The sequence below is a fragment of the Pagrus pagrus genome, assembly GCF_965226575.1.
Source record: "Pagrus pagrus genome assembly, chromosome: 10".
Taxonomy (NCBI): domain Eukaryota; kingdom Metazoa; phylum Chordata; class Actinopteri; order Spariformes; family Sparidae; genus Pagrus; species Pagrus pagrus.
In genome coordinates this window covers 14,619,579-14,640,017 of record NC_140194.1, presented here as the reverse complement: position 1 = coordinate 14,640,017, position 20,439 = coordinate 14,619,579, and the positions used below count along the sequence as shown (strand labels likewise).

At 42.5% G+C, this 20,439-nt stretch overlaps 1 protein-coding gene across 2 annotated transcripts; it reads left to right on the top strand.

Annotated features, from left to right (window-relative positions):
- Positions 1-8,046: 8,046 nt before the first annotated feature.
- LOC311263337 (netrin-4-like) lies at positions 8,047-20,328 on the top strand. 2 transcript variants are annotated; one of them, XM_084363319.1, is made up of 10 exons: positions 8,047-8,336; positions 8,552-9,084; positions 12,188-12,454; positions 13,762-13,888; positions 14,113-14,301; positions 15,048-15,255; positions 15,389-15,501; positions 15,650-15,718; positions 16,881-17,054; positions 18,741-20,328. In XM_084363319.1, exons 1-10 carry the CDS (start codon positions 8,276-8,278, stop codon positions 18,884-18,886), a joined length of 1,887 nt encoding a protein of 628 aa, XP_084219445.1. In that variant the 5' UTR covers positions 8,047-8,275; the 3' UTR covers positions 18,887-20,328. The 2 variants fall into 2 exon arrangements, with proteins under 2 accessions (XP_084219445.1, XP_084219444.1); XM_084363318.1 differs by having other exon boundaries at positions 8,534-9,084.
- The last annotated feature ends 111 nt before the right edge of the window (positions 20,329-20,439 follow it).

Sequence of the window (20,439 nt, the reverse complement as noted above, 5' to 3'; positions counted from 1 at the left end):
AACATCCACTGTTATCAGAGATGGTTTGCTCTGTCTCTTTGCCCAGTCGTTTTTTTTCTATACCTACCCAGGTCTCGAACCAGCAACCCACATCACAGTGATGGGTTGACTGCTACTTTGTTTTTCTTTGCTTTGCCAAATTTCAACAGATTTCTTTCTTACCTGTTGCTGGAATACAAAACAAAAGGTTTAACACATATAGCAGTAAGGTCTACATCTACATCTTAAGTCACTGTTTACTGTAATATGCATTGTGTGCTTGTTTCACAGTATGTTTGCAGTGAGCAGCTCAGGCAGGTTATCCTGCAGCCAACACAAGAGAAGAGGTAGTCTAACTAAAACCTTCATGTCTGAGGTCAGAACAAAGTTACACCACATACCACTCTGACCTAACAGGTCACAGTCACTGATTATCAGCTTGCATCACTAGGCCTGATGCTTAACAACATAATTTCATTGTTACTGTAACTGTAATCAACAAAAATAACTGTCATCAATCAGTCCAGGACAGCTTTAAAAGGAGTAATTACAGTAGTTTTTTTCAAATTTAGCCACTAGGCATCTGTTAAACACCTTGAAGACATTTGAGTCATGGTTAAGCCACTGAACAACGGGCACTTTAGTTCCTCTTATCATCACTGCCATCTCTAACAGTGCCCTAAACAACAGGAAATAGTGCTGTTGTAATGTTTGCAGAGGGTTTATCTTTGCAGAGCAGAAAACACACACCGCTGAGAGTAGGCTGCAGCTGTGGTCAAGATATTATTGATGGTTAGGCCTAGATCTGTGAGACTTAGCATTTACAGTTTACATACTTTTATCTGATGCTCTTATTCAGAATTATCTAATTGTTGCAAAAGTATGTTGTGTGTTTTTTTTTGTTTTTTTTTTCAACTTTTGCAATGTAATGAGAAGTTTTGGTAAAAGAGACTTGATGCATATTTGCCTATATTTGCTGTTTAATCACAGCTCTATAACTGTAAATAATATATATTATATATGAGTAATGCAGCTAAAGAAACACTTAAGTGAGGGTCTCCCTCTTTATAGAAGCAGATAAATTCATCATATTGGCTTTGTATATTCCTGAATTGTGAGTTTTTTTCTAATTAAAGACTTGAGACATAAACATCACATGTTTATTTTATATATATGAGCACGCAAACATGAGGAAAACAACACATCCTGTGTGATTAAGAGTGAGGACCTTGAGTATGACTTGTATTTCTTAACATTTTCTTAACATTTTCTAAAACACCAACAATTTATAATTATGATTAATGTAATTTATGTGTATCAAATTACTATCCTGTTCCATAATAGTCTTTTTTGAATCACTCCTTTTAAACTAGGTTCAATTTTAACCACTAGGTGGCAATATTTCCTCATTATAGGAAAAGGAAATGTGTCATTAAGTCAACACGCAAGCTGAGATATTTCTTCTTCTTCTTCTTCTAATTCCTTTTCTTCTTCTTCTTCTTCTTCTTCTTCTTCTTCTTCTATATAACTATAACATAACTAGAAATAATACTACTGTAATGAGAACTGACCCAGCGAATGAAGATGTTGCTAATGCAATGAAATATAAATACATGTTGTGTGCTTCAGTATCAAAACATAAGCGGTTTGCCAGCTGATTGCATGTAATGAGGTTTTTCCAGCTGTTATATCACACTGGCAGTTCAGCCTCCATAGCGGGCCAGTAATGTGATCACTGTCAGTTTGATCACGTACCCTGAGCTCAGAAACTGAAACAAATTATTATCCGACACATTGTGACATGCCAGCATCAGGCAAGGGATACGCCACCTGCAGAATTAACCCTCAGCCAGGCTCACAAAACCCATTGTACATTCACGAGAGAGGGAAAGTACAATCTGTGAAGTTACTGGTATCAGTAACAGAAAAACACCAGTGCTGGAAAAACACCAGAGTCAGAGCTGCACAAATTCACACACAACTGCAATGATCTACTTATATACACATTGAAGATACAGGTCCTGTACTTTTGTTGAGAATTTCTACTTTAAGTTACTTTCTACTGTTACTCCAGTGTATGAAAATAAGTAATTGCTTTCAGCAAAGTTTATGAAAGGCTTGTATTGATAAATAGGCCTAGCTGTCATCTCCACTCATCTAAAATGAAGACGTACTCATCCTGTCTTCACGCGTCAGACAGTGTGGTGATGTGTAACATGTGTAACACTGGGACAGACATGGAGCCTACAGCCGCGTCCCACTGGCGAGGCAGCAGATAAATTCCTCTCGTAACACTGGCAAAGTTTGAAGGGTGGATCTTCAAGACACGTTACCATCAATCATGACCTCTAATAGACGGCTCCACATGGCAAACGTTATGATTATCCTCAATCTAGAACCAACTTTCAAATGTTTCATGGCTTTTGACACAATTTTCTTCATTAAAGTGTGTTAAATACTACAATTGCATGGTACAGTAGCTGCAATTTTTCTCAGTTATTACATTTTCTGTCAGCAAAGCTTCGAACAGCCAAAAGGCCTCCGCGTGATGAACAACTACCAGGAGTCTTCAATCTGCTTTCCAAGGTCAGCGTGTCTGTCACATCCTCACGGGCCATCCTATGTGACCTTGGCTTTTTAGAGAGGTACACTCTCAGTGTTTCCAATGGAAAACAGCTTCTTTTGGCTGCCTTGTATGGGCATTTCCTAATGAGCCTTACACAATGATGATCAAACACTTGACATTGTGCCAGCCACATCTCTCCTATTTCCATAGTGCATGCCAGTACTATAAAGTATACACCAAGTAGTAATCTTTATAGTGCACCGTTCTGAAAGCTAATATACAATAGATTGATTTACTCTATGCTCATGTCTGCCACTGGACGTAAATTGAGCTGTTACTGTGGATCACTACAACCAGTTTTTTTTTAAACTAATTTATGTATTTTCTAGGACATCACCTTTTCAGGCTATGGGAAGAGCTTTCACTTTAATAAAATACTACAAGGCAAACTGACTTTATTGCCAACAATAGTGGATTTGACTACATCTTCACAACATTTAGACATTAAATTAAAAAACAATAATTAAATGTAGAACTACATACAATTGTTACTGATGTAAAACATCAGTTGAATCAGTGATAACAAGAAAAAAAATAAAACTACAGTTTTATGTATAAAATCAACTGCGTTTGGAATTAAAGATGTCTTTTTCTACTATTACTGTCCAAGAAAAACCTGTAAAGTTTCAAAAGGATACAGTGAAGGCCATCACTTCACAGAGGTCCCTTCCTTCTTAACATCATGTTCCCAGGAATTGACATCACACAGAACCTGTCATGGTCATCACACATCACATCACGACTCTACTTCGTAAGGAAAGTTAAAAAGGCCGAATTCCTGCGCCAAGTTCTTGTCAACTTCTGCAGAGGAGCAGTAGAAAGCATCCTGACTGGAAACATCACAAACTGGCATGGTGCGTGCACGGCCCAGGACAGGAGCATCATCTGTACCTATCTACATCAGAGATATCGCTGAAGTGAGATGTCTGCACAGATCCAAAAGGAGACTAAAAGACAACACCCACCCATCCACAGTCTGGCCACCCTGCTAAGATACAGAAGTATTCGCTCAAGGCTGCGGAGCTGCATCAGTCGTCCACCTGTGAGACTGCTGAACTCATGCTGCACACTCCACCGTTAAAAGTTTATTTTTGTGGCCTGATTATTCATTCATAAGTTTGTAAAAGTTTTGTTTTTTTGTGTTTATTGTTATGCACATAAAACCAGAGGAACAGAAGAGGCACGACCCGACATCCTGGAAAATTCATCCATTCATTCAGTCATTTAAATCCTCGGAGAACACATTGAGGGAGAACCCTTATTTTCAATGGTTCTGAGGTACAGACATACAATAAATCGAATACAGCTAAAATCAGAGGAAGAGTACATTTATGAATGAAATAGGATACAATTGACAGTGTTAAAAGTTAAAAGTGCAGATAAATGAATAAGTAAAACCTTTAAACACTTTAAAATTGTCTAAATATGATTTGTCTCCCCCAATACATCACTGTAAACACAACTACGTCATTCTAATAAGAACTGAAATAGCACGTTTTTGAGTCACAGAAGTTTGCAACTCCTGCCCTTTGCCTCTACCACTCAATGCAGTTAAACACATTCACAGTATAATCATCACCAATCTTCATTTTGCTGCATTAAATAACAGCTCACTCTTCAGGTAGCTGATGTTTGCTAGCTACCCACAGTAACATGACCCGGTGTTTGCAAGCTGTTTGAATTCAAGTAAATGAGAGAGTTACATCTCTACTTTTGGTGTGCCCCTCATGAATTGCTCCGGAGAAAATTGTAAAATCTTTTGTTGTGTAATGACAATTAAATTAGTCTTGAATCTTTCTGCCTAGTTGGCTGCTGGTCTCACCCGTCAAATAGACAAAAGAACTCACACACACATGTGGTTTACACAAGGTCAAAAAGTGTCACAGCTTCCTCTCCTACTGTAAACAATACTTTATGCTCTTTTCCTTTTTTATTCATGACATGGGGCAGGTGACATGGCACAGGTACACTTCGGCCCTCTGCCGGCTTTCCGTTCCCCTCCCACAGCACTAAAACCTAAAAATGGGACACATCCACCTGCCTCGCTTTTATGAAGGTGAAACTCCCACATTTTCCCTGTTTCTGTGCCCACTCTTAAAATCAGGCTTGTGTTCAGTCGTCTCTTGAGTCCTTCCTGTGCGACGTGTCAAAAGGTGAAGTAAAATATAGAGTATAAACCTCCAGAAGTGTCTGAATGAAGACAGCTGAGGGAGGTGAGGGGGGATGTGTGCGGAGGGGTAGGGGAGGCTTTTTCTGTGCTGTAGCATCAAGAGCAATACTACTGTCATAGTATAATATGAATAACTAACAGTAGTGATGCCAAATGGGTTACATCATGGGAAGAGTTCCATTTGAGGACTTATATTTACATAACACAGACGCTCTTTCATTTTTTTGTCATTACAGATTGAATCATCTGATGAAATGTGGGCGAGGGCAATGTTATGGCTAGAAACAAGCAGACAGATAACAGTGATAAACGTCATAAAAATGAAGGCAAAGAGCAAGAAAACCAGTGACAGAGGGTGTTTGGAGCCCTCTGTTTAATGCCTAGCCTGAGGGCAAGGCACCTTCCCTCCTCGCCTGGAGCATGTCTGGCTTTTTGTCTGGCTTTTACAGGAGAGTAGACAGATTACTTGCAAGGGTTGAGACGGTTCAGTGAGCTGAAGGTACTAGGTGACATGGCAGCATGAAGGGGGGGAGGGAACCATATCCTTTTACAGTCTGGAAATAAAGCAGGCCAGCGGTGGTGGAACGGCCCCGCGTCTGTCATCTTATTGGGCCGTTAGATGATGAGACCACAAGCAGCACCACTGGTGGAGGTCCAGTACCAGATTATAGCAGTCAGAGAGATCATTTCACATGAGAAGAGTAGTTCAACCCCCCTGACTTTACTGTAATGACTGGCATTACATTCATAACTGCATTTATCTGCAGTATTCTCAGACAGAGAGTCTTTGCCTGTGGTTATATCATACAATCATTCAACAATTACTGGTTATAGAGGTGTGAGACAGTTTTTTTTTAATGGAGTGACTGAACAGTGTTTTCTCTTAAAGGAATAGTTTGAGAGTTGGATAAGATGATTGATGCCACTCTCATGTCTGTACCGTAAACAAGAAGCAACAGCTAGCTGGCGGTTAGCTTCGCCTAACCTTAGTCTGGAAACAGCTAGCCTGGCCCTGTCGAAGCCACAGACTGTGCAAAACATGGATGTCTCTGTGGCATCGCCCAAAGGTTTTGAAAGAGCCATTGTGAAGCTCAGTGCAGCGGCTCTGGCCGTTGCTATCTAGGCGAGCTCAAGGAAAAAATATAGTAGAGGTTGATGAGAAAGCCGCTTAATATGACCCATAGTTAAGTTTCTTTTCATGCTGCGACATCTAGTGGCTGCAGTAATAATTATGACTGCGAAGAAGGAAGTCAGGCATAGTAGTATAAAGAACGAAAAGTTTGTATCGGGAGGATGTCGGACGGACGGTACGGTGTGTATCCAGTTTGAAACCAGAAGTCAACGGTGAGTTCTTTTAACTTGCTCACCTTGTTAAGCTGCATCACACACATAATGTAACATAAGTGTAGCATAGGTACGTTTGTAACTGAAGTTACAAAAGTAATATAGTTATTTTAAGCCAAACCACAATGTTTTACTAAACCTAACCAAGTAGTTTTCTTGCATACATCACAATTGACAAAACCCAGGAGGTCGTCGCTTGGTCAAACAAAATCTGCCTACCAGCACTTCTTAACCCAACACGCTATATCTTGCCTGTTTAATTATTACAAAAACCTTAAGTGTAAATAAACGAAAATTGGGGTTTTACAGGGGGTAATGTGCAGGGCTATTTCTCGGCCAGGTGTAGTGACCTCCTGAAGTTTCAGCTTGTGACTCCTGGAGGTGATTGCACCCAGTCAAGAAATAATCTGCCACATATTTTTCAATGTTTCCAGTTTGTTTCTGTTGTGCAAAGCTAAGCCACCCAGCTGCTGGCTGTAGCCTCACGTTTACCATTCACACGAGAGCGGTATCAATCTTCTGATCTAACTCTCGGCAAGAAGGCAAAAAAGCGTGTTTCCCAAAATGCCACACTCTTTTAATGATGTGGCTCAGCAGGATCGACGTTGTATAACAGACAAAAACAACAAACAGCTGGAGTTAAAGAGCGTAAAGGAATTTGTTTGTGGTGTGCCTTGCTTTCATCCTGCCAGGGGAATACACCACAGACTGGCAGAGATTAGACATCCTTCCTGCAGCATTTGTCATGGTGACTCCTGGGATTTGAGGATCGCAAAAACATGCAAGTGATTTACAAAGAGAGCAGCTCACGGTGCATCACCCCTTGCCCCGGTGGATCATCTGGAGGCAACCGAAATAACCCATGCAAATCTAAAAACACACAGACATGAACCCCGTCCCCTTTAAAGAGAAGAGGCCGTCGCTGTGACGAGAGTCGCAGTATTCCTGGAATGTCCTGATCCGTCCTGGATGCCTTAGGGAAGAGGCTGAGAATGCTTCTTCTCCTTTAACATATACACGCACACATACGAGAGAGTGATTCATACGACAGGTCGTCTTCACAGTGAGAACAGATTACTCCTGGCCTCATGTATTCACAGGTAGATGTTCAGATATTCTCTGTGACACTTTTCCCTTTTCATCTTCACTGGCTTTTCTCTGTCCACACTTTAAAATGGTATCATATGATTATGATACACCTTCTTAGCCGCTGGCAGAGCTTCATGTAGTATCATATACCAAAATTTTTCCCCCGCAATGTGTCTTTTTTGTCTCAATGAGGTGATGTAACTGTTAAAGTAAAGGGGGAAAAAAAAGATGCCCAGTGCAACTGGATGATTATTGGGGTCAAGGGTTGTGCGACCCCTCGGGTCCCGGGCTGTTGTCTGTCTGACGAGGCAGGTAAAGCGTGGTTAATGAGTGGCAGTTAGAAACAAGTGGTGATATGTGGCAGGAATGCAACACAATGAGACACTTGTCGGTCAGCGCTCGAGTGCCTGGGTGGTTTGTGGAGGCGATCCAAATGTCTTATTTATTGTCTTTTTTGCTCTGAATCTGATGACAACTCACTTCTTTCATTATGGGCGTTAACTGAAGAATGCAGATAACAATGTTAAGGCAGCTGTTGAGTAAAACGTGCATTGTGGCAAGTGCAAATGTAATCTGATGACTTGATTGGGGGATGATGGAAAAAGTAAAGTCAACATTCTATTTTTAATCAGCATTTTCTGAAAAAACATCAGCTTTACGTGCCAAAAAGTCCTCCAGAGAAGTTTTTGATATTTTTGCTCCTTCTGGAAGGTCTGATTGAAGGAATCAGGGTGGGAGTGGTCTGGGAATAACAAGAAGAGGGCGGTGCCAACCTCTTCATATTCCCATATGTCAATGAACCCTCCACAACAAGTTGAACCCTGAAGTGCGTGGGATGGAATAATTTAAGGATAACGACTGCGGAGCTCACAGATAATACGCGTTAAGCCTGTTGACAGACAGTAAGCTTCCAGTCTGTTCTGCTTCTTAAAATTCGTGTAAGTATTTTCTAAATCGGAAAGGAACATGTTGGATTATTAAGACTGGCTTTCAAGCTGTTGGAGGCTCCTGCTTTAGTGGAAAATACTACAGGTGACTTTATGTAGAAGTGCAACAACTCCTTCAGGATGAGACTGTGGACTTTGCTTGTCATTCTCCCGGTGTGCGCATCCTCTCCTCTCTCGGCCGGTGAGTGTTTTGGACACTTTTACGCACGAGCTCTGTGAACGTGTGAATGAGTTAAACGAGTTTTGCGCGTGCTGTTTTGGTTTGTATCCACGCGCCTGACAGCATCATAATTTGGGGAAGCGGGAACAGAACTCACAACCTCTGTAGCAGCCTGACATGCTCACTCAAACTGTACTAAGATATGTTTTTCTTACCAGAATCGTCTAAACCCAAAGGTCCAGCTGCCCGCTGCTCCGGCCGAGCCTGCAACCCCCGCATGGGCAACTTGGCCCAGGGCAGAGTGCTGAGCACCGGCTCGGTCTGCGGCTCCAACTCCTCGGAGCTCTTCTGCTTCTACAAACAGACTGCTGCCCCCCGCATCAGGGAGACCTGCTCGGCTGCAAAGTGCAGCAAGTGCAACTCAGCCATCCCCAGCCAGGCGCACCCTCCCTCTGCCATGAGCGACTCCTCTTTCCGCTACCCTGACACCTGGTGGCAGTCTGCGGAGGGGGTGAAGGAGGAGACGCTCCAGCTCGACCTGGAGACGGAGTTCCTTCTCACACACCTCATCCTGGTGTTCCGCTCCCCCCGCCCCGCTGCCATGGTGCTGGAGCGCTCCCAGGACCATGGGCACACCTGGAAGGCCCTCAGGTATTTCGCCAGGGACTGTGAGGAGGTGTTTGGCCTGACTGAGGGGTCGCCAGTGGGGGAGAGTGGAGCAACATGCACCTCCAAGTACTCAGGAGCTTTTCCTTGTGCCAGAGGAGAGGTGAGTACAGTGGCTGGTCAGGAAGATTTTACATGAGGTGGCAGCTGATGTTGACAGTGTGGCATGAGGGGTGTGTGGTTAGATCAGAATACATTCTGCAGGTAAATGACAAACAGAAGACAACTACAAACATGTAATCTTTACTCTAATTGATATCTCAGTTATGGAGCATCTATCTATTTCTCTACTGTTAAACAAGTAGGTGGTTGAAAACTACAGTGTTTTACGGTAACATCTATAGGAGCAGGAAAGCCAGGTGGTAGCTGGGGGTAAAAGCCTCATATCAGGCTTAGCAGCTGCCCTCATTGCCCTTCCTGTAGATCTGCCTCTGGGTGAATACTAAGTACTGTAGGTGTTAATTCAAGTACAGAGATCATCACTGTATCTGTTATTGCGAAACACCTTTTCATGTAAGGTCTACCTGGGCATAAGCCAGGGTTATTAAGCATCAAAAAGTTGACAAACATGGGGTACATGTGTCTGAACCGTACTTTATCCTTTATGGCTCTGCAATATGACTGAAATTAATACTAGCTTTATATATTTCCAATACTTAATGTATCTTGATATAGAAAATACAGGCAGAATGACGCAATTCCAGATAGATTGTGTATGCAGAATGTAATATAACCTATAAAATGAAAATTGATGTTAAACGCAATGAACTGTCTTGTAGAGGCGACTGACACTCGATTTTTAGGGCGGATGTTGATACCGATATTAGGAAGTAAAAAAATTCCAATATCGATATATCAGTTGATATACACATGTTTTGTGGCAATGATCACTCAAATGTGGTCACTTGTGATAAAGATATGTAACAGAGGCAGGATATTTTACAGTTTAACAACAAACTTTATTGTCTGAAATGACTTCAGTGCACTGAAACAGTGAACTTAACTGGTAATTTAATGATTATAAATCACCCCAAGCATCTTTTTCTGCATTATAATCCTAAAATGAGTTGAATCCTTTATTTAAACAACCAAATTTGGAGAATCAATAACACGATATGATCATATTGTCACAGCATGACTCCACAGAAACATTGTGGGGAGTAATATGCAACTATAATGGAGCCTTAATCTTAAAACTGTATTATGAATACACTTATGTAATAATCAGTAATCAGTGAGGTGCTGTTGCTCAGAGAAAGCTTTGAGGTCTGAGCGGTGACCACATCAAAACATGCTGCCAGACCTTCCCCCAGCACTTCACAGCTATATCACTCCCCGTCTGCTCAGCCCTTGTTGCCCGTTTATTGGCACCGGGATGCGCTACAAGCTGATATCACACAAACCACCGAACAAACAGTTGACCAAGCTCTGTAAACTGACCTCCTCCGATGGGCTGTGGGACAACTTTTTTTGTCAGGCCAGCCTTCTGAGCCCTCAAACTGCTTTGACATGCACGTCTAGAATATCAATGTTCACTTTTACCTCTGATGTTCCCTCAAAGCATTTTTTTTTTGGACCTGCTGTATCATCACAGGGAGGTCTGAGCCAGAGAAGCAGCTATGGTTAATTCATGAGCAGACTGATGGTGTGAAAGAGAGACTCTCACTGGCCAGTAAAGGTTTGTTTGTGCTCTAAAGAGCCTCAGACCACGCTGGGAGGTTCTGGTTGAACGTCTGAATGAATATATGGCTTTGACTGATCTCGTAATTGCAGTGTATTTGCAACAAGTATGTGTCTAGCTACAGTATGTCAGCTCTGTTGTGTAAGCCCCTCACCCTTTGTAATTAGTGTCTCTGTTGCTCGACATGCAAAGACATCCCCAAGATGTTGTGTGAAAATGTAAAGAGTTTCAGAGATAAAGGAAGACTGCAAACATTATTTAGTGTAAACTCTCTGCCTGCAGTTATGAGCATAAAGTATATATATGGTCACCAAGAGAGGGCTGATTATAAAGTAAGTCTTGTTTCTAACATCTGTACTGTATCACTAACCACTTGATCATGGTAGTACAAAATATATTCATTATGTTAAGGGAGTGTTAAAGTGTTAAAGGAACAGTTCACAACTGAAGTAGATGGGGACTTGTTGTAAAACGTAAAAAAAAACAACCAAAATAAAAAGCATGAAATGGCGCCATACAGTCTTTCTGGTGTGATCCAAGTCTGCGAAAGCAACAAGATCCTAAATTGATTTGAAAAGACATTGTTTACACCCGGGTTTAACCGAAATCTTCACTGTAGCTGCTAAGCTAAAAGCATTAGCATGCACCCCGTCTGGAGTGGATGCACAAGCTTGACCGTGTGTTGAGGGTGTTTTTTCAAATAACTTTGGGATCACGAGGCGTAGATTACACCAGATGACCTGTGTGGAGCCATTCGTTGTTTTTTGTCGAGTTGTTTTGCCACATCTTGAAACAAGTCCCCATCCACTTCAGTTGTTTATGAGAATGCTGCAACACTGTTTTGCTCTTCAGCTCCAGAAATGTTTTGTGGACTACAAAACTTAACCTTTATCCTTCAAGCCTTTCTTGTGTGCAGTACAAATGGACAATTCAAGATGTATTAAATATGGATTGTAGACAGCGAAGTTAAAAAATGATACGTGAAAACTTTGGTATGATATGTTTGGAGATTTAAAAAAAGTAGTTCCTTGAAAAAAGTACATTTTGGCACAGACACAGAACTGATGGGATTATGATTGAAACATTTTTTCAACATATTAAATGTCTTTTATTTCCATAAAAACACAATCATTATTGTGTGTCTGATAGTTTTCGTTCCTGATGGTATGATGAAGAATAATAATATCTTTGCACGTTTTCATATATGGACAGAAAGGATGTATCTAAAAGATCAACATTCAACAAAACTTAATGAAGGAGAACAAGAACCATTTGTCCATGTTTACATTGGAACTTGCCTGATTTTCCTCGAAGAGCGGCTATTTGAGGAGCATGAAAGATGAACCAGATGCCTGGTTTTTACTTGGCAGACCAAGAAAAAGGAGAACCTGACATGATTTATGTTCTCGTCATGGTCTGTCAGTATCTCTCACATCAATGTTTTCACTTAATAGAGAGATTTCTTTAAGTAGAATCACAGATTTTAAGAGATTTTCTTGCTTGTCTCCTCTTCTTCTCTCTCCAGGTGATCTATCGAGCCCTGTCGCCCTGGCACTCAGTGGATCCCTACGGACCGGCCGTCCAGGACCAGCTCATGATCACCAACCTGAGAGTCCGTCTGCTGCAGCGCCAGCCGTGTCCCTGCCAGGCCAAACATCCCGCCGTCCTCCCCACAGACCACTACGCCATCTATGATTTTATTGTCAAAGGCAGCTGCCTTTGCAATGGACACGCTGACCACTGTGTGCCAGCCAGTGGCTACAAACCCAGCCAACAGAGGACCAATAACATGGTGAGCGATTTTGAGACACAGCTTGCAGGTGAATGATATTCCACCAAGGGAAAGCACAAAAGAGATGTTGTGTCACACTGAAATCTGTCAATGGCTTCATTTTGTCTCTGTTTTTATTTGTCTTCTGTGTTGAGATTGGGAGTCGAGGGTTTTTGGTTTTGTTCCCACCACTCCCTTGTTACCCAGCTGGTATGTGCTGCTCAATCTGAAGGCTGCAGTGAAGACTGGATATTAGACCATAGCTTTACCTACCATTACAGGGATTTAAGGATATGGAAAACCTTAATTATGGTATTCAGCCTAATGCTTTAACAACCCACAGTCTCTGTCATGTTATTCTCGTTACTGTAAATGGAGAATAGAAGCGCTTGTTTGATTTCAACACGGTCTACGGGGGTGTAGACATGTTACACAGGCAGAAATAAGCTGCATGATGTGTAACCACTGTGATTGTACATGTAGATGTTGGTATGTTGCAATACTTCACAAGTATTACACACGTCACATGTAGACGCAAGGCTGCTGGAAACCAGCTTCAATGAAACGCCCACACATTGACTGCAAACCGCACATTTATCTAAGTGGATAATGTTTTGATCCTAGTCGAATCGTCATCAGGCTAAAACGTTTTAAAATGGCCGCCACACCCTTTATACACACCCGTAGAGTAGACTGATGACAGTCTCTACGATGACAGGTGTGGTCGCCTAGGTGATAAACACGTCAAAACAGTTGACACTTAAAAAACGCAATAAAAAAATAAATAGATACATAAACACAAAAAAGAGTGCAGTCAGTGATGGAAAGAAATACTTCCACTCCACGACGTTTGGGAGACAAATATTGCACTTCAATACTCCACATCATTTGTTTGATAACTTAAGTTACTAGTTACTTTGCAGATTCATTCATTCATTCATCCTCAGTATTTTCATATCTGATCAACTCAAAGCTCCTACAAGAAACTTTTGTTGATTTTGGAGGCCCCTATAGAAAAAAGTGGTAGTGTTTCCACCATCTAAACCATAAAATATAATGTCAAAAATATAATTATCTAAAGAAAAATCCCCCCCTGCTTCTTCTTTTTCACTGTAACTTTGCCTGGGAATGTGTAAACAAAGGCTCCTCCAGTCTGCACGCCATAACGGTGGCAGACGTTAAACTAAATAGAAATACTTAATCTTCTTGCTGATGGCATCAGTATTAAACTCAGACTGTTTCAAAGCTCTAAATGAAATATGTCAAATATAAATATACTTTCCAAACAAATTCCAAATCATTTTCCTTCTGTGTTGGTTTCCTGGCAGGTCCATGGGAAGTGTGTGTGCAGACACAACACAGCCGGCGACCACTGCGAGCGCTGTGCTCCTCTCTACAACGACCAACCTTGGCAGGCGGCCAATGGCATCACAGGGACGCCGCATGAGTGCCAGAGTGAGTGATGGGGCAAGAGAGTCAAATGCAGGAGTAGGACACACAGCATGTAGACTTATCTCGAAAATGGATTTGGTCTCATAAATCACATGTAACCTTTTAGTCGCCTGTGCATGATGAATAAAGGAGCAGCTCCTCTTCTTTTTATATCGGACACTGTAAGAGCTGTCACTGCCTGCACAGAAAAACCTCTCAGTCTGTTTTAATTGTCCACCTACACCCAGAGTGCAAGTGCAACGGCCATGCCAAGAGCTGTCACTTCAGTCGTGGATTGTGGCTCGCAACGGGACGGCAGAGTGGCGGCGTGTGTGACGACTGCGGCCACAACACAGAGGGCCGCCACTGCCAGAACTGTAAGAAGGGCTTCTTCAGAGACCCCGGCCGACCAAAAACTGCCCCTGACTCCTGCAAACGTAAGAGCGCAGCTTCATTTTCCCTTAAACCTTCACTCTGTCTGGATGAATGCCAGCAGAGAATTCCAATTAAGAGAGGCAGCCTTTGATATTTTGAGGACAGTAATGGAGATTTGATTTTTCCTCTGACCCTTCAGATTAGAGCAGATTGATCTCTTTGATAAGGGTATTTTCCCCCGGCACCTTTCTGAGTCACTGCCAGTGATGAGATAGTAAGATGACTCTCCTTAGCAGGAATGACGGGGGACCGCACTGTTTTGGAATGTGACTGTAATTGCAAACAATGGAGGAATTTCCCATGAACCGTGCAAGCACATTTTTCCCATTCTTGCCCTTTCCCCCCGTCAGGCATGCAGCGGCATTTTCTTAAGCGCAAACATGCCGTTTTTGGAAACAGATGAAGCGAGTCTGTAACAAAAATCAATCTGTCATCACGGGCGACCATCAGGCAGCAGGTCTGACAGCGCAGAGCGTGGTGATTTACTGTTTGTGTTTGCTGCATAAAGCATGTTGAGTACATACTCCCAGCTTGTCGCTTGTTACAGGAGGATGATAAAACACGTTTAACTTTTGTATTCTCATGGGGATTCACTGTGTACAATCTAAATATGTGCCTCTACGAGCGCGTTTGTCCTTTGAATACACTCATAACGTACGCTGAGTGCCTCCAGAGAAGGAGACACGTCTTTTGACTTACAGAGATGTTAACATGCGCTGCTCTTATTCTGTCACCCTCTCCTCTGCAGCCTGTTCCTGCCACCCTGTAGGCTCCGTCCTCCCAGGTGGTCGCCCTCTCTGCAACCCCAGCAGCGGGGAGTGCACTTGTAAGCCCGGCGTCGGAGGCCCCCGCTGTGACAGCTGCATGCTGGGATACTGGGGGCTTCATGAATACGGCTGTCGTCCATGTGACTGTACAGGGGACTGTGACCCCTACACTGGCGACTGCCTTTCTGGGTGAGAGCCAAGACTTATTACCATGTCCATATGTACTCGTACTTGGATAAGTGATGTATGGTGTAGAGTGCATTCTGGATGATTAACACTGAGTGGAGCCCTGCCTCTGACTGGTTTTACCTCTGCGGCACAGCTCAGATGTGGAGGTCTTCTATACAGCCACTGGCCACATGGGACACAGCAGCAATAATAGTGAGACGGCACTCTTTAGGGTAGAGGAGCTTTTCTCTGCACTGCACCACTCTGGTGAGTCACAGGTCACATCACACTTAATTCACTGCACACTCATCAACCCACAGAGATAAAACGCAGCTGTTTTCCTATCTTGAAATCTGCCCGTCATAATGAAGTGATTTATATGAATCTTATTAATCATGTTTGGTTTTTTTTCCAGAGAAATGTGAGTGTGTAGAAGTGACCCTGGGCAACCCTAAACTCTTCTGTGCCGCAGAGTATGACTACGGTAAGCGTTGTATGGAAAAAGGATTTGACTCAGTGCTGTTTCTTCCACACAAAACATTTACAAAGATTGAGTTTTTGGAAAATTTTGAAACCTGCCCTGTTTGTCTTCCCTGCCTTTGCTGGCACTTTGCTGCATTTCTTTCTAGATCAGTAAAATAGTGAGAAACCATCGGCAGTATGTGCATTTTGGCACCAAAACCATTCACATATGTAAAGAGAGATGGCACCTTTTCACTTCCTCACACTGTAACAAAACCAAAGCCAAAATATCCCGGTTACGAGCGCCGCCATCTTGTGCTGGTAACGTCATTTGCTACCAGAGTTCAGGGACTCACCTGTCAATCGTGACGTTTCAGCTCCTTTTTATAGTGTAACTAATTTAAACCAAGCTTATCAATAAAAAAAAATCTTGGACATACATCAGTGTGAGAAAAACTGCCTGAAATGACGGAAACATCATTGGGAAAAAAATTCTCATCTGTTAACATGGAGAGGTTTATGACCTATACTGCAGCCAGACACCGGGGGGCGATCAAGATGTTTGTCTCCCAACTTAATTTTGATGTTATGGACTAAAATTTGACTTAATTTTTGTGGAGCTATCATGTTATCCATCTTTAAACTGTGACTGAAACATATCAAGGAGCCACTCACAAAAACACAGCTCCATAGCGCCACTAGTGGTCAAAAACACCTCGGGGTACCTTTTAAGAAGTAATACCAGAATGTACTATTGCACTCCCCTGAAGTTGTGAGAGAAAGAATGATCAAATTTGATGCAGCAGTGGCCAAAATGCTGACTTTAAGTCCATTGCATGAATCAGCAGTTGATCCCATAATTCCAGTGTTGCAGCTTGATAGCATCTTTTCATTAGGCTGATGAATGAAGGCTTTTTGTCAAACATTGCCAGTTTCCTAAACCCAGAACCACAGAAAACTCACAATGACATCAGCACCACAGAGGCTCTGTTCTGTATTTGGATGCTTGGAAGTTTCCTTGTAGCACTAGTAAACTGAGTTACCCTTAAACCTTAGAAATGTGTTGAAAAAGGGTCCATAGCGCACAATATTAAACGTTTAAGAAGTGGAGAGTCAATACTGATGCGTTGTATTTTTTGTCAGTAGGCTGCTTATTTCAATAACTCTTCGTGTTGCCTTGGCAGTTCTGGTGGTGAGGGTAATGTCCGCTCACGATAAAGGCTCCCATGCAGAGGTGGAGGTCAAGGTCAAGAAGGTTTTGCACCAGAATCCTCGGATGAAGCTCCAGAGGGGAAGCGTCACTCTTTATCCAGAGTCCTGGACCATCCAAGGCTGTACCTGTCCCATCCTCAACCCAGGTCAGCTGCAGCCACTTCCACTGAGTCACTTTATTGCTCACAACGCAGAAGTTTATTAATTAGTCGACTCTCGAGTGGACAGCCTGCCAGCTTTGTGCTGAATAGAGGATCTTTGTCGCTGCTCTGGGAGGCTTTGGGTGGATGCCAATGTCCGAGCATCACTCATGTAGAATAGACATTTACAGCTTAAAGATCAGAGCCTCCTTTCAGTTATGAGACTTTCACATCAACACTTTCACAATAATCATTTCTGGCGACATTCATCCAAAGCAGGGCGAAAAACCAGCAGCACAAAACGGTTTGATTATAGTTATATAATCATGTGTGGTCTCTTTACATAAGGTGATTTTTCTCCTGTTCTACATATTTTAGTGACATTCATTCATTCAGTTTATGTTCTGCTCTCTCTATAACACTTTATATCAAGGGTCTTATAATAAGCATTAGTTAATAGGTAATATGTAAGTCCCTCATAAGTCCTTATAAGATGCTTATTGACATTATTATGTGTTAATAAGACTACATAAGTGTTAATAATAGCGTCATAACAAAATGGTACAATTGTAACTTAAAAGCCTGGTAAAACTTGAACCATGTGCACCTAGGTTGAGTCTGTACTGGTACATTTCAAGCCTAGAGCTGGCAGCTGTGACATGGCTGCAATGGCTGCAATACAATCCCTTGAGACAACTACGACTGTGAAACTTGCGTCCACGAAAAGTGCTTGTTTTTGTCAGTAACAGGTTGAGGTTGTTATTCTAAGTCTCTGACAACATTACGGAAAAGTAGTGTGACGTGCTTTATTTAACCTTTTTATAACCAGAAACACAAGTATTGTTTTCAGACCTCGCGAGATGTGAGTTGTTGCAGGAGAATGATGGTTGAGATGTGAGTCGGAGTTTCTGAAAGGAGCAGGGCTGCCCAAAGTGGGGCCTGCGGGCAAAATATTTCTGAAAAATGGCACTCCAGATGTTACTATTGAAAAAAGAAAAATCATTAAATTCATTTAAAAGAAATTATTAAATAATTTGGTTTATGCTGTTTATTTTTGGTAAGGTAAAAACACCCTTTAAATATGAACGATTACTAATTATTTATTATTTTTTGTAATTTGAGCCTGACTGGCAGAGTTTTCACAGGAGGTCAGTCAATTAAGGGAACTCTTAATTCATTTAAAACTCATTTTTGCATCATAACACAATTTAGTAGGGGTTTGCTTTTGGCCCCTGGGCCACCATGAAGTTTTATTTTTGACCCTCCAAAGGAAAAAGTTTGGGCACCCCTGACCTAGAGGAACTGTCAGTAAGACTTTTCCAATGTCACCTCTCGCAAGGTTTCAGAGTGAGACTTGTGTTTCTGGTTACAAAGAGGTCCTTATTATTTAACAAAAAGGTCTCTCTCAGTAGGAATATCTTCTTCTTATGGTGTAGGACACTAGAGGAAACAACAGGCTGAGGTTGTTGCCTGGCAGTGGCAAAAACAAGCACTTTTAGTTCAGGTAACTTTGACAGTTGGAGTTCCCCCAAAGGATTACGTTGCAGCTGTTGCCCCGACTGCCAGCTGAGGCGATGTACTGGACTGATATGGTATGCATCATTGACACACCCATGTAGATATAAAGCCCAGGTTTGGAAATACCGGAATTTCCCTTTAATATAAAGTGTTACTGTCCTCTCTCTTCTCCAGGATTTGAATATGTTGTGGCTGGTCATGAGGACTGGAAGACCGGCCGACTGATGGTCAACACCAAGAGCCTGGTTAAACCATGGAAGCCGAGCCTGGGACGCAAATTCCTCCACATCCTCAGAAAAGACTGTGGCCACTGGTGGTAGGACATCACCAAGAACTGCAGAGAGGACAGAGGGACGAAGAGGTGGAGGATCATCAAGAAGACTTGTTAGACGAGTGAAGGAGTGTGCAAGATGAACAGAAGGACGTTTGAATGAGGCATTTTGCTCAGACGCCTAAATGAAAGCAGAACCCCGTTTCGCTACAGGGATATCTTCTGTTTCCAAAGGCCACAGCTCCAAGAAACAGCTGCAACGCTACAATGCTGTGGTAGAAATCAGCACATACTGTACTGTAATCAGATACCTCACCAGAACTACAGTCACTTCAGAATCAAAGAGAAGCTGTAAAGACTTTCATCCGGATAAGGACAAGCTGATTTCACTCCTGTGCTACAACTCTTGATCCTTTCCAGGATATAAAACAATAAGGAATACATGTTTAAATCCTCTATTTTACTTTATTTCCTGGCCAGAGATGCTGTCAGCGTTGATGAGCCAAAACACAGTCACGTCCTACTGTATCAATTTCATTGAGAGCTGTTTACTTTGAAATCTTGCAAAGGCGCAGACTGAATTATCCTTGTCGTCTCACAGATATTGGCGATAAATCACGAATGAGTCAACATCAGAGTGTGTGTGTGTGTGTGTGTGTGTGAGAGAGCGAGAGAGAGAGAGAGCATGGATGGGATGTGTGCATATGCTTGATGTCCTTGGCGGCAGAGTCTGGGACTCTGCAGGTCAGAACAAGTAACTCCTGGATGAGAGGAGAGGATGAAAAAAAACATTAAAAGGAATCAGGCGGCCTAATCTGAACAGCTCTGCTCTGCTCCGGCACACTCAGCCGCCCGCTGTCTGACAAGAGCAAAACACACTCCGCTCCACCCTCCATCGTCTCTGCTCTGGAGTACATGCAATCGGCTTGAGTTCGCTCCTACAGCTGCTTCGGTTACAAGAGTGGATCATTGTCAGAGTTCGTCTGTGAGGATTTTCTGCTGTCCTCGAACAACCTGCTTCCGTGTGAGGATGATTCACTTGAGAAGGCCTCTCTGAACCCGACCCAGTGGGAACCAAAGTGTGTGAGAAAGAGAGGACACACTCTCCTAACATGTGCTTCTCTATTTGGCCTGTGACTCCTTCTGCCCGAAAATAAACACATATTAAAAGCCTGGGTCTTCATTGACATCACAGTGTATCACATCCAGAGGCAATTTTTGAGCCAGGCCCGGTTAAGAATAGTCGTGGTCGGCTGTCTCCAAGGAGAAGGACAAACTGTGCGCGGAGACATGATGCATTCCTCAACCATGACATCACCGCGCGTGTCCTTGTCCCAAAGACTGTACCAGAATAAGAGAAAATGGGCTGGATTTAATTTTAAAGGACAAAGTGGTGATTTAGGGTGCATGACTGTACTCTGCCGTCAATGTGATGTTTGTAAAGCTATTTCTGTGTGTCCTATATGTTCCTTTTTTCACCTAAACTGCATAAACTACATGTCAGTGTGCTCATTTCCTAATCCTTCTGGGAAAAAGTCTGTTTTACTACATGGTGACATTACACTGAAGCGCGAGGCTATGAATAGCCTGATGTGTCTTACT

Coding starts and splice junctions, on each gene's coding strand:
- LOC311263337 (XM_084363318.1), top strand. CDS start 8,276: ATGAGACTGTGGACTTTGCTTGTCATTCTCCCGGTGTGCGCATCCTCT. Junction 8,337..8,533: donor ATCCTCTCCTCTCTCGGCCG/GTGAGTGTTTTG, acceptor TTTTCTTACCAG/AATCGTCTAAACCCAAAGGT. Junction 14,302..15,047: donor TGCCCCTGACTCCTGCAAAC/GTAAGAGCGCAG, acceptor TCTCCTCTGCAG/CCTGTTCCTGCCACCCTGTA.